The sequence below is a fragment of the Pristiophorus japonicus genome, chromosome 1 (assembly GCF_044704955.1).
Source record: "Pristiophorus japonicus isolate sPriJap1 chromosome 1, sPriJap1.hap1, whole genome shotgun sequence".
In the NCBI taxonomy this organism is placed as follows: domain Eukaryota; kingdom Metazoa; phylum Chordata; class Chondrichthyes; family Pristiophoridae; genus Pristiophorus; species Pristiophorus japonicus.
This window is the reverse complement of record NC_091977.1, coordinates 406,406,814-406,419,940: the sequence shown is the minus strand read 5'-3', so window position 1 is coordinate 406,419,940 and position 13,127 is coordinate 406,406,814. Positions and strand designations below refer to the sequence as shown.

The window sequence follows — 13,127 nt, the reverse complement described above, 5'->3', positions numbered from 1 at the left end:
AGACAAGCATATGTGAAAGAAGGGAATAGAGGGATATGCTGATAGGATATATGGCACAGAAATCTATGTAAGCATATGTAATGGTTTAGTTATTCAAATAGTAATGAAACAAAGATCCCAACAACTGTGCTGCACCTTCATTAATAAAAGTATTGCATGCAAAAAAATTCCGACAGGATCACACATTTAAAAGTATCATTGCCTTTTTCAGTGCCTCAAATAGTATTGCAAAAATATGTGAATACACATCAGCCAAAGTACAGTCTCAGAACCTGGTAGACCGGAGATAATATACAAATTTATAGCTCACCTTTTTGCGTAGCTTTTCAGCAGTATCCAGTTCTGCTTTAATAGTCTTATCGAACTTGTTCAGGAGCTTTGGTTTCTTTTTCTTAGCTGGAACTAATCAAAAGAAAGTTAGCAAAATTTGTATTCACAAAAGTAAATGAGTGACATGCCAATCAAGAATAATTATAATTTCTGACAAAAGCAGGGCTCCGAATTTCCACGGGAGCTCTCCTGATCACCATTCAAAACATATGTAGGAGATTGATAGAATCTCTAGAGATATGGTATCAACGGCTGAAAATGGCTGTTTATGCATTTCTCTCGGTATTTTCCACTAATCTTCCGCCCAAATTATGATGGGACAATCACCGTGGAAATCTAGGGCCTATATTCTGGAAAAATAAGGGCCAAATCATAGCATGACTCAACACAGAAAGAAGCCATTCGGCTCATCATGCCTGTGCGAGTTCTTTGAAAGAGCTATTCAATTAGTCCAACTCCTCTACCCTTTCCCCACAGACCTACAATTTTTTTCTCCTTCAAGCATTTATCCAATTATCTTTTGAAAGTTATTATTGAATCTATTTCCACCATCCCACTCATCTTGCTTCTGGTTCTTTTGCCAATTATCTTAAATCTGTCTCCTCTGGTTACCAAGCCTCCTGCCCTGGAAACAGTTTCACCTTATTTACTCTATCAAAATCCTTCATGATTTTGAACACCTCTTAAATCTCTCCTTATCCTTCCCTGTTCTAAGGAGAACAATCTCTGCTTCTCTAGTCTCGTCATGTAACTGAAGTCCCTCATCCCTGGTACCATTCCTGTAAATCTCTTATGTACCCACTCGAAGGCTTTGACATCCTTGCTGAAGTGTGATGCCCAGAATTGACCACAGTACTCCAGCTGGGGCCTAACCAGTGATTTATAAAGGTTTAGCATCACTTCCTTGCTGTTGTACTCTATGAATCTGTTTATAAAACCAAGGATCCCATATATCTTTTTTAAAAAACCACCACCTCAATGATTTGTGTATGTGAACCCTCAGATCTCTCTATTCCTGCACCCCCTTTAAAACTGTACCATTTTGTTTATATTCATAGCAAAATGCATCACTTCATACTTCTCGGTGTTAAATTTCATCTGCCATGTGTATTCCTGTTTCACCAGTTTGTCTATGTCCTCTTGAAGTCTGTTACTATCCTCCTCACTATTTACTACATTTTCAAGTTTTGTGTCATCTGCAAGCTTTAAAATTATGCCCTGTATAATTTATATTCAGTTAATTTTTTAAATAAATCTGGAATTAAAAGCTAGTATCAGTAATGGTGACCATGAAACTATCAGCTTGTTGTAAAAACCCATTTGGCTCATTCATGTCCTTTAAAGGTGTAAATCTGCCATCCTTACCTGGTCTGGCCTATTTGTGACTCCAGACCCACAGCAATGTGGTTGACTCTGACTGTCCTCTGAAATGGCCTAGCAAGCCACTCAATTATAACAAACCATTTCAAAAAACAAGAATAAAACAACTTGACGGAGCACCTGGCATCAAGCTAGGCACCAGCTTTGGACAGGACAACGACACACCCAGCCCAGTCGACCCTGCAAAGTCCTCCTCACTAACATCTGGGGACTTGTGCCAAAATTGGGAGAGCTATCCCACAGACTAGTCAAGCAATAGCCTGACAGTCATACTCAGAGATTTATATCTATCAGCTAATGTCCCAGAATCTACCATCACCATCTCTGGGAATGTCCTGTCCCACTGGTAGGACAGATCCACCACAGGTGGTGGCACAGTGGTACAGAGTCGGGAGGGAGTGGTCTTTGGAGTCCTCAACATTGGCTCCGGACACCATGAAGTCGCATGGTTTCAGGTCAAGCATGGGCAAGGAAATATCCTTGTGATTACCACCTATCACACTCCCTCAGCTGATGAATCAGTACCATGAACACCACTTGGAAGAAGCACTGAAGGTAGCAAGGACACACAATGTACTCTGGGTGGGAGACTTCAATGTCCATCACCAAGAGTGGCTTGGTCGCACCACTAATGATCGAGCTGGCCAAATCCTGAAGGACATAGTGGGTCTGAAACAGGTGGTGAGCGAACCAACACGACGGAAAATCTACTTGATCTTTTCCTCACTGTGGTAGCTCAAGCCCGCATTTCTGAAATGCTTTGCTTCAGCCACGGTCTGGAGATATTGAAAGGGTTAAAAGTTGGAAGAGTCAAGATTGGATTAAAACAGGCTGCTAGACGATATGGAGCCATTTAGCCATTGAAATGAGTAGCTGGACATTTATCTGTATGCCAAAGTATTTGAGTGTACCTTTGTTACTATACGAATAATAATTTGATGACATCGTCTGTATGTTAAGTATGATCTGGTTTGTGTATAGTAGTTCAGAAAGCAGTTAGTCGTGATTTTAGGACAATGCCATTTTGATTCTACATCATCTGCATGTTAATTGTATAAATGTACTATGCAAAGTTCAAAAGCTTTTTTGGTACAAAGATGAGAGTTTGACACACACATTAGACATTAGACACTAGCATCTCGGAAGGTGTATGTGTCATAAGCAGCCATGGAAGTTGGAAGAGCTGCTTTTGTGAAGTGTCTCAGTAACTTTCACACTTGGTTTGTATAGCTTGAATGTCTGAATAAATGCCCTTATCCTGCCCTTATTTACTACAACTGAGTGTGTATGTAATTCGATGTTTAAAGCAACAAAGTGAAAAGAGCAAGACAGCTGTACAACATATTGGTGACACCGACGTGATTTTCAAAAGTTTGTTGGCTGAGTTGTTCGAAGAAGTGTTTCCCACGCATCAGTTCGAGGGGTGAGCATTCTCTTAGTTGTCGTGACTTAAAGGAATCTCCAGTTAGTAATGGGAGGATCAGGGAATATTCCAGATGAGGTCCGGTCATTTCTTAATGAGTGGAGTGAGTGGAAAGGGGGACCTTACGGGATAGAGCAGGAAACAATAACAGGAGGATGGGGAGAGTCACGGCAGTCCTTAGTGGAGAGTGTCCAATGAAAAAAGATTAAAGTGTTTGGGTTAAAAAGTGAAAAGCATCAGTGTTGCAGTGTCTAATGCTGGGGATTCAAAAGTTAGAAGAGAGCTAGAAATAGGGAAGTCTCAGAACTCAGACAGCAGCTAACAGCAGTGAGTAAAGAAGTAGAGAATTGCCGATTTCAGGCACTCGGAGCAGCCAGGACTGTTCTGACATTGGATCAGCATCTTTCCGATGAACAGAACCGTAATCAAGAGCTAGAGAAAGGATTATGTAAGCTGCAGGATGCGAAAATGGCAGAGACCTGAACGAACATCATAGTTAAAGGGGCCCCTACCTCCCCGCGTCCTGTTCAGGAGATGGCGAGGCACAGATATTAGGTTGCCCAGTGGAGACAGCAACTGATGAGGCCTGGTGGCATTCAGAGGATTCCCCAGGTCTGAGAGTTGAAAAGGGGATGAAGGGACAGGGAGAATGCCCACCATTCCCTTCCGCACCTCCGTTGCCTTCTCCGACTTTGGAGCCTTGAATTCGTGTGGTTCATGTGGCAACGTTAGGTACGGAGGCGGAGCAGTTAGACGTCTCTTCGGTTCCTCAGATGCTTCACACTCCACACTACACGACCTTCTGGTAATGTGGAGAGTGGGGGAAGCACGTCTGGATGGACAAGGCAAGATCAGGAATCATGATTCCTCTGCTCCCTATGAAGCTCGCGAAGGGAACACTACCTTAAGTGGTTTTGGGGATTCCTGGTATGAGCGAGTAGGGGTAAACATAGAAACATAGAAAATAGGTGCAGGAGTAGGCTATTCGGCCCTTCTAGCCTGCACCGTCATTCAATGAGTTCATGGCTAAACATGCAACTTCAGTACCCCATTCCTGCTTTCTCACCATACCCCTTGATTCCCCTAGTAGTAAGAACTTCTTCTAACTCCTTTTTGAATATATTTAGTGAATTGGCCTCAACAACTTTCTGTGGTAGAGAATTCCACAGGTTCACCACTCTCTGGGTGAAGAAATTCCTCCTCATCTCAGTCCTAAATGGCTTCCCCCTTATCCTTAGACTGTGTCCCTGGTTCTGGACTTCCCCAACATTGGGAACATTCTTCCTGCATCTAACCTGTCTAACCCCGTCAGAATTTTAAACGTTTCTATGAGGTCCCCTCTCATTCTTCTGAACTCCAGTGAATACAAGCCCAGTTGATCCAGTCTTTCTTGATAGGTCAGTCCCGCCATCCCGGGAATCAGTCTGGTGAACCTTCGCTGCACTCCCTCAATAGCAAGAATGTCCTTCCTCAGGTTAGGAGACCAAAACTGTACACAATACTCCAGGTGTGGCCTCACCAAGGCCCTGTACAATTGTAGCAACACCTCCCTGCCCTTGTACTCAAATCCCCTCGCTATGAAGGCCAACATGCCATTTGCTTTCTTAACCGCCTGCTGTACCTGCATGCCAACCTTCAATGACTGATGTACCATGACACCCAGGTCTCTTTGCACCTCCCCTTTTCCTAATCTGTCACCATTCAGATAATAGTCTGTCTCTCTGTTTTTAACCACCAAAGTGGATAACCTCACATTTATCCACATTATACTTCATCTGCCATGCATTTGCCCACTCACCTAACCTATCCAAGTCGCTCTGCAGCCTCATAGAATCCTCCTCGCAGCTCACACTGCCACCCAACTTAGTGTCATCCGCAAATTTGGAGATACTACATTTAATCCCCTCATCTAAATCATTAATGTACAGTGTAAACAGCTGGGGCCCCAGCACAGAACCTTGCGGTACCCTACTAGTCACTGCCTGCCATTCTGAAAAGTCCCCATTTACTCCTACTCTTTGCTTCCTGTCTGACAACCAGTTCTCAATCCATGTCAGCACACTACCCCCAATCCCATGTGCTTTAACTTTGCACATTAATCTCTTGTGTGGGACCTTGTCGAAAGCATTCTGAAAGTCCAAATATACCACATCAATTGGTTCTCCCTTGTCCACTCTACTGGAAACATCCTCAAAACATTCCAGAAGATTTGTCAAGCATGATTTCCCTTTCACAAATCCATGCTGACTTGGACCTATCATACTACCTCTTTCCAAATGCACTGCTATGACATCCTTAATAATTGATTCCATCATTTTACCCACTACCGATGTCAGGCTGACCGGTCTGTAATTCCCTGTTTTCTCTCTCCCTCCTTTTTTAAAAAGTGGGGTTACATTGGCTACCCTTCACTCCATAGGAACTGATCCAGAGTCAATGGAATGTTGGAAAATGATTGTCAATGCATCCACTATTTCCAAGGCCACCTCCTTAAGTACTCTGGGATGCAGTCCATCAGGCCCTGGGGATTTATCGGCCTTCAATCCCATCAATTTCCCCAACACAATTTCCTGACTAATAAGGATTTCCCTCAGTTCCTCCTCCTTACTAGACCCTCTGACCCCTTTTATATCCGGAAGGTTGTTTGTGTCCTCCTCAGTGAATACCGAACCAAAGTACTTGTTTAATTGGTCCGCCATTTCTTTGTTCCCCGTTATGACTTCCCCTGATTCTGACTGCAGGGGACCTACGTTTGTCTTTACTAACCTTTTTCTCTTTACATATCTATAGAAACTTTTGCAATCCGTCTTAATGTTCCCTGCAAGCTTCTTCTCGTACTCCATTTTCCCTGCCCTAATCAAACCCTTTGTGCTCCTCTGCTGAGTTCTAAATTTCTCCCAGTCCCCGGGTTCGCTGCTATTTCTGGCCAATTTGTATGCCACTTCCTTGGCTTTAATGCTATCCCTGATTTCCCTTGATAGCCACGGTTGAGCCACCTTCCCTTTTTTATTTTTACGACAGACAGGAATGTACAATTGTTGTAGTTCATCCATGCGGTCTCTAAATGTCTGCCATTGCCCATCCACAGTCAACCCCTTCAGTATCATTCGCCAATCTATCCTAGCCAATTCACGCCTCATACCTTCAAAGTTACCCTTCTTTAAGTTCTGGACCATGGTCTCTGAATTAACTGTTTCATTCTCCATCCTAATGCAGAATTCCACCATATTATGGTCACTCTTCCCCAAGGGGCCTCGCACAACGAGATTGCTAATTAATCCTCTCTCATTACACAACACCCAGTCTAAGATGGCCTCCCCCCTAGTTGGTTCCTCGACATATTGGTCTAAAAAACCATCCCTTATGCACTCCAGGAAATCCTCCTCTACCATATTGCTTCCAGTTTGGTTAACCCAATCTATGTGCATATTAAAGTCACCCATTATTGATGCCCTCCCCAACATCACTACTACTGTTTGGAGGTCTGTACACAACTCCCACTAACGTTTTTTGTCCTTTGGTATTCTGCAGCTCTACCCATATAGATTCCACATCATCCAAGCTAATGTCCTTCCGAACTATTGCCTTAATTTGCTCCTTAACCAGCAATGCTACCCCACCTCCTTTTCCTTTTATTCTATCTTTCCTGAATGTTGAATACCCCTGGATGTTGAGTTCCCAGCCCTGATCATCCTGGAGCCACGTCTCCGTAATCCCAATCACATCATATTTGTTAACATCTATTTGCACAGTTAATTCATCCACTTTATTGCGGATACTCCTTGCATTAAGACACAAAGCCTTCAGGCTTGTTCTTTTAACACTCTTTGTCCTTTTCGAATTTTTCTGTACAGTGGCCCTTTTTGTTCTTTGCCTTGGGTTTCTCTGCCCTCCACTTTTCCTCATCTCCTTTCTGTCTTTTGCTTTTGCCTCCTTTTTGTTTCCCTCTGTCTCCCTGCATTGGTTCCCATCCCCCTGCCATATCAGTTTAAATCCTCCCCAACAGCACTAGCAAATACTCCCCCTAGGACATTGGTTCCGGTCCTGCCCAGGTGCAGACCGTTCGGTTTGTACTGGTCCCACCTCCCCCGAACCGGTTCCAATGCCCCAGGAATTTGAATCCCTCCCTGTTGCACCACTGCTCAAGCCACGTATTCATCTGCGCTATCCTGCGATTCCTACTCTGACTATCACGTGGCACTGGTAGCAATCCCGAGATTACTACTTTTGAGGTCCTACTTTTTAATTTAGCTCCTAGCTCCTTAAATTCGTTTCGTAGGACCTCATCCCTTTTTTTACCTATGTCGTTGGTACCAATGTGCACCACGACAACTGGCTGTTCTCCCTCCCTTTTTAGAATGTCCTGCACCCGCTCCGAGACATCCTTGACCCTTGCACCAGGGAGGCAACATACCATCCTGGAGTCTCGGTTGCGGCCGCAGAAACGCCTATCTATTCCCCTCACCATTGAATCCCCAATCACTATTGCTCTCCCACTCTTTTTCCTGCCCTCCTGTGCAGCAGAGCCAGCCATGGTGCCATGAACTTGGCTGCTGCTGCCCTCCCCTGATGAGTCATCCCCCTCAACAGTACCCAAAGCAGTGTATCTGTTTTGCAGGGGGATGACCACAGGGGACTCCTGCACTACCTTCCTTGCACTGCTCTTCCTGTTGGTCTTCCATTCCCTATCTGGCTGTGGACCCTTTCCCTGCGGTACGACCAACTCGCTACACGTGATACTCACGTCATTCTCAGCATCGTGGATGCTCCAGAGTGAATCCACCCTCAGCTCCAACTCCGCAACGCGGACCGTCAGGAGCTTGAGGTGGACACACTTCCTGCAAATATAGTCGTCAGGGACACTGACGACTGGGATCCCTTGGGACTTCAGGGGATGCGCTCCCTGGTGGCGGAACATGGGAGTACATGCTTTACAGATACACAACATCACTCCCCCCCCAAAGTCAAAGTGAAAACTATTTACAAGGTGAGGCGGTCGGGAGCCTTTCTTTCCCTGGTGGACCGTCTCGGTACAAATGTCTGTTCTGGTGTGTTACAGGTCATGAGAGTGCAGTGAAGTGGGACCTTAATAAGTTTGCCCAATGGTGGTGTAATATTCTGGGATGGTGGCAGTCAGGGAACACATTGGAAAAGAGGGTTCACCCGATTCTGCGAGCTTTAGGGAATCACCAGGAAAAGGTTGTAGGTTTTGAAACAACTTCCAGGGCTCTGCTTGGTAGAATAATAGCTGCAATCTTCGGTGCTCACTCAGAGCCACAGTTAATAAAGCAGCTTGCATTTTATTAAAAGGGGAAGGGCCCAGGGAAACGGGAAACGTATATTACAGTTGTATAAAAGTATGGGAATTAATTGGATTGATATCAGTCATTACGGGGATGATACACACAGAGATAATTTTGACACTCCTACCGCCTTCAGTAGTTCTGGAAGTAGATGCCTGGGACGGGGACGAAAGTTTTGATAAATGGTTGGCAAGGGTAGAAAGCTTGTATCAGAGAGTTGCAGGTATCCCAGTCATGGAAGTAAGACAAGGGTTACAGCGATGGAAGGCAGAAGAGCCTGAGTGGATAAATCTTACGAGGAGTCGCATGAAAGGAGCAGGACCAGGTGGTGCCTGGATCCCGACTGTCAGTCGATAGAGGACAGGGATAGACTGGCTAAAGAATTAGAAAAATTGAGAAAAGTTGAAGAATCAGGAAGGAGAAGCTAGAGTCACAGACAGGGATGATAGCTCAGTTCAGTTGGTGAGGTCAAGGGTTGATTCTGCAGGTGAGGGGGAATTGCTATAGGGATGCCGTGCTTCAACCACACGTCATTTCTTTAGGACCCTTACTTCAGGATAGGTGTTGTGCTCCTAACACAGATGAGGCTGCACACAGGGAAGTTAAAGTAACAGTGACCTCAGTCTTTATTGAGACACTCCAGAGTGAGGAACAGGCCTTAGGGGCCGGTTTATATACAGTGCTCCCAAGGGATGCTGGGATCCCTTGGGACTTCAGGGGATGCGCTCCCTGGTGGCGGAACATGGGAGTACATGCTTTACAGATACACAACATCACTCCCCCCCAAAGTTAAAGTGAAAACTATTTACAAGGTGAGGCGGTCGGGAGCCTTTCTTTCCCTGGTGGACCGCCTCGGTACAAATGTCTGTTCTGGTGTGTTGGCTGTGCCCTCGCTGGGCTGGCGTGTTGTTGGCCCTGCAGGGCTGCTGGGTGCGCCTGGCCTTGCTGGGCTGTTGGGCGTGATGGGTTCAATTTCCTGGTCCAGGGTGGTGTCGTTGATCCTTTGGGTGTGTGTTGTGGGCTCGAAAAAGGTTGTGTCTGCTGTGGGTTGTTCAGGGCAGTCTGTGAACCGCAGCCTCGTTTGGTCCAGGTGATTTCTGCAAATTTGTCCATTGTCTAGTTTGACTACAAACACCCTACTCCCTTCTTTAGCTATCACCGTGCCCGCGATCCACTTGGGACCATGTCCATAGTTTAGCACATACACAGGGTCATTCAGATCAATTTCCCGTGACACAGTGACGCGACCTTCGTTTACATTTTGCTGCTGCCGCCTGCTCTCTACCTGATCATGCAGGTTGGGGTGAACCAGCAAGAGTCTGGTTTTAAGTGTCCTTTTCATGAGTAGCTCAGCCGGGGGCATCCCCGTGAGCGAGTGAGGTCTCGTGCGATAGCTGAGCAGTACTCGGAACAGGCGGGTTTGGAATGAGCCTTCTGTGACTCGTTTAAGGCTCTGTTTGATGGTTTGCACTGCCCGCTCTGCCTGCCCATTGGAGGCTGGTTTAAACGGGGCCGAGGTGACATATTTTATCCCATTGCAGGTCATGAATTCTTTAAATTCGGCACTGGTAAAACATGGCCCGTTGTCACTGACCAGTATGTCAGGCAGGCCGTGAGTGGCAAACATGGCCCTCAGGCTTTCAATGGTGGTGGTGGCGGTGCTTCACTACATTATTTCACATTCAATCCATTTTGAAAAAGCATCCACCACCATCAGGAACATTTTACCGAGAAACGGGCCCACATAGTCGACATGGATCCTCGACCATGGCCATGGAGGGCCAGGACCACAAATTTAGTGGTGCCTCTCTGGGCGTGTTGCTCAACTGAGCATACACGTTGCATTGTCGTACACAGGACTCTAAGTCAGAGTTGATACCGGGCCACCACACGTGGGATCTGGCTATCGCTTTCATCATTACTAAACCCGGGTGTGTGCTGTGGAGATCCGAGATGAACGTCTCCCTGCCCTTTTTGGGTAGCACTACACGGTTACCCCACAACAGGCAGTCTCTGCCTGAAAGGACGAGCTGTCCATTCGCCGCTGGAACGGCTTGATTAGCTCTTGCATTTCAACGGGGATGCTGGCCCAGCTCCCATGCAGTACACAGTTTTTTACTTGGGACAGCAGAGGATCTTGGCTGGTCCAAGTCCTAATCTGGCGGGCCGTGACAGGTGATTTATCATTTTCAAACGCTTCCATGACCATCAACAAGTCTGCGGGCTGCGCCATTTCCACCCCCGTGGTGGGCAATGGTAACCGACTGAGAGCATCCGCACAGTTCTCAGTGCCTGGCCTGTGGCAGATGGTATAGTTATACGCTGATAGCGCGAGTGCCCACCTTTGTATGCGGGCTGAGGCATTAGTATTTATCCCATTGTTTTCAGCAAACAGGGATATGAGGGGCTTGTGATTGGTTTCCAGCTCAAATTTGAGGCCAAACAGGTACTGATGCATTTTCTTTACCCCGAACACACACGCTAATGCCTCTTTCTCAATCATGCTGTAGGCCCTCTCAGCCTTAGACAAGCTCCTGGAGGCATAGGCGACAGGGTTGCAACTTTCCCGCAATGTTAGCTTGTTGTAATACACACCCGACTCTGTACGACGACGCATCACATGCTAGCACAAGTCTTTTACACGGATTATACAATACAAGCAGCCTTTTGGAGCATAAAATGTTTCTGGCTTTCTCAAAAGCAATTACTTGTTTTTTTTCCCCATATTCAGTTCTCATCTTTACGCAATAACATATGTAGGGGCTCTAAGAGGCTGCTTAACCCCGGCAGGAAGTTACCAAAATAGTTGAAGAGTCCCAGGAACGACCACAGCTCCATGACGTTCTGTGGCCTGGGCGCAATTCCTGATAGCCTCTGTCTTGACGTCTGTGGGCCGAATCCCGTCTGCCGCGATCTTTCTCCCCAAAAACTCCACTTCTGTCGTCATGAAGACGCATTTCGACCTCTTCAGCCGCAGCCCTATGCGATCCAGTCGCTGGGGGACCTCCTCCAGATTCTGTCGGTGCCGACGGTGTCCCGACCCGTGACCAATATGTCGTCCTGAAAAACCACCGTGTATGGTGCCGACTTGAGTAGGCTCCCCATGTTTCTCTGGAAGATCGCTGCAGCCAACCGAATTCCAAACGGGCATCTGTTGTAGATGAACAGTCCCTTGTGCATGTTGATGCAGGTGAGGCCCTTCGAAGACTCCTCCAGCTCCTGCGTCATGTAGACAGAAGTCAGGTCGAGCTTGGTGAACATCTTGCCTCCTGCCAGCATCGCAAATATGTCGTCTGCCTTAGGTAGCGGGTATTGGTGCTGTAGCGAGAAACGATTAATAGTTACTTTATAATCGCCGCAAATCCTGACCGTGCCATCACTTTTGAGTACTGGAACAATTAGGCTGGCCCACTCGCTGAATTGCACTGGGGAGATGATGCCCTCGCGTTGCAGCCTGTCCAGCTTGATTTCCACTCTCTCCCTCATCATGTGAGGTACCGCTTGCGTCCTATGGTGAATGGGTCATGCCTCTGGGACCAAGTGGATCCGCACCTTCGCCCCGGAAAAGTTTCCAATGCCTGGCTCAAAAAGGGAAGAAAATTTGTTAAGAACCTGGGTACATGAGGCCGCATCGACATGTGATGGCGCTCAGATGTCATCCCAGTTCCAGCGGATTTTGCCTAGCCAGCTCCTTCCAAGCAGTGTGGGGCCATCGCCCGGGACAATCCAGAGTGGCAGTTCGTGCACTATGCCCTCGTAGGTGACCTTGACCATGGTGCTGCCCAGGACAGTGATGAGCTCTTTGGTGTATGTTCTCAGTTTTGTGTGGATGGGGCTCAGGGCTGGTCTGAGTGCCTTGTTGCACCACAGTCTCTCAAACATCTTTTTACTCATGAGGGTTGGTGTCTCTACAGTCAAAAGTTTTCGTAGGATGGTCTCGTGGCCAATGCCCAGTACAAAAAAGTCTGAGCATTTGCTCCAGGTAGCCATCAAACTCACATTGTCCTGCAAGTCACCGTAGCTTGGTGACGTAGCTCGCCACTTCCTGACCTTCAGATCGCTGGCACGTGTAGAACTGATACCTCGCCATCAGCACGCTCTCCCTCGGGTTAAGATACTCCCTAACCAGTGTACACAGCTCCTCATAAGACTTATCTGTGGGTTTCACTGGAGCCAGAAGATTCTTCATGAGGCTGTAGGTCGGTGCTCCGCAGACCGTGAGGAGGTCCGCTCTCCTTTGTGCAGCGCTTCCTTCTCCGTCCAGCTCGTTAGCTACAAAGTAATGGTCTAGCCGTTCGACATAGGCTTCCCAGTCCTCACCCTCCGAGAACTTCTCCAGGATGCCCACAGTTTGCTGCATCTTTGCGTTTGATTCGTATACTCGTCGCCAGGTGTTGTGTTCCTAACACAGATGAGCCTGCACACAGGGAGGTTAAAGTAATAGTGACCTCAGTCTTTATTGAGACACTCCAGAGTGAGGAACAGGCCTTAGGGGCTGGCTTATATACAGTGCTCCCAAGCGATGCCGGGCTCCCTTGGGACTGAGGGGATGCGCTCCCTGATGGCAGAACATGGGAGTGCATGCTTTACAGATACACAACAATAGGGGTGGCCATATCCTTATCGAGGCGTGTGTGGAAGGGCAGCGGGTAATTGACACAGGGTCTGCCGGACAAATGAAGCGTGAGGTG

General features: G+C 47.0%; 1 protein-coding gene across 1 annotated transcript in view; it reads right to left on the bottom strand.

Annotated features, from left to right (window-relative positions):
- Positions 1–13,127, bottom strand: part of unm_hu7910 (un-named hu7910) — a 397,894-nt gene that overhangs the window by 127,823 nt on the left and 256,944 nt on the right. The window contains 2 exon segments of the mRNA XM_070891910.1: positions 311–396; positions 5,149–5,162. Of these exon segments, the coding sequence (XP_070748011.1) occupies positions 311–396; positions 5,149–5,162 (100 nt within the window).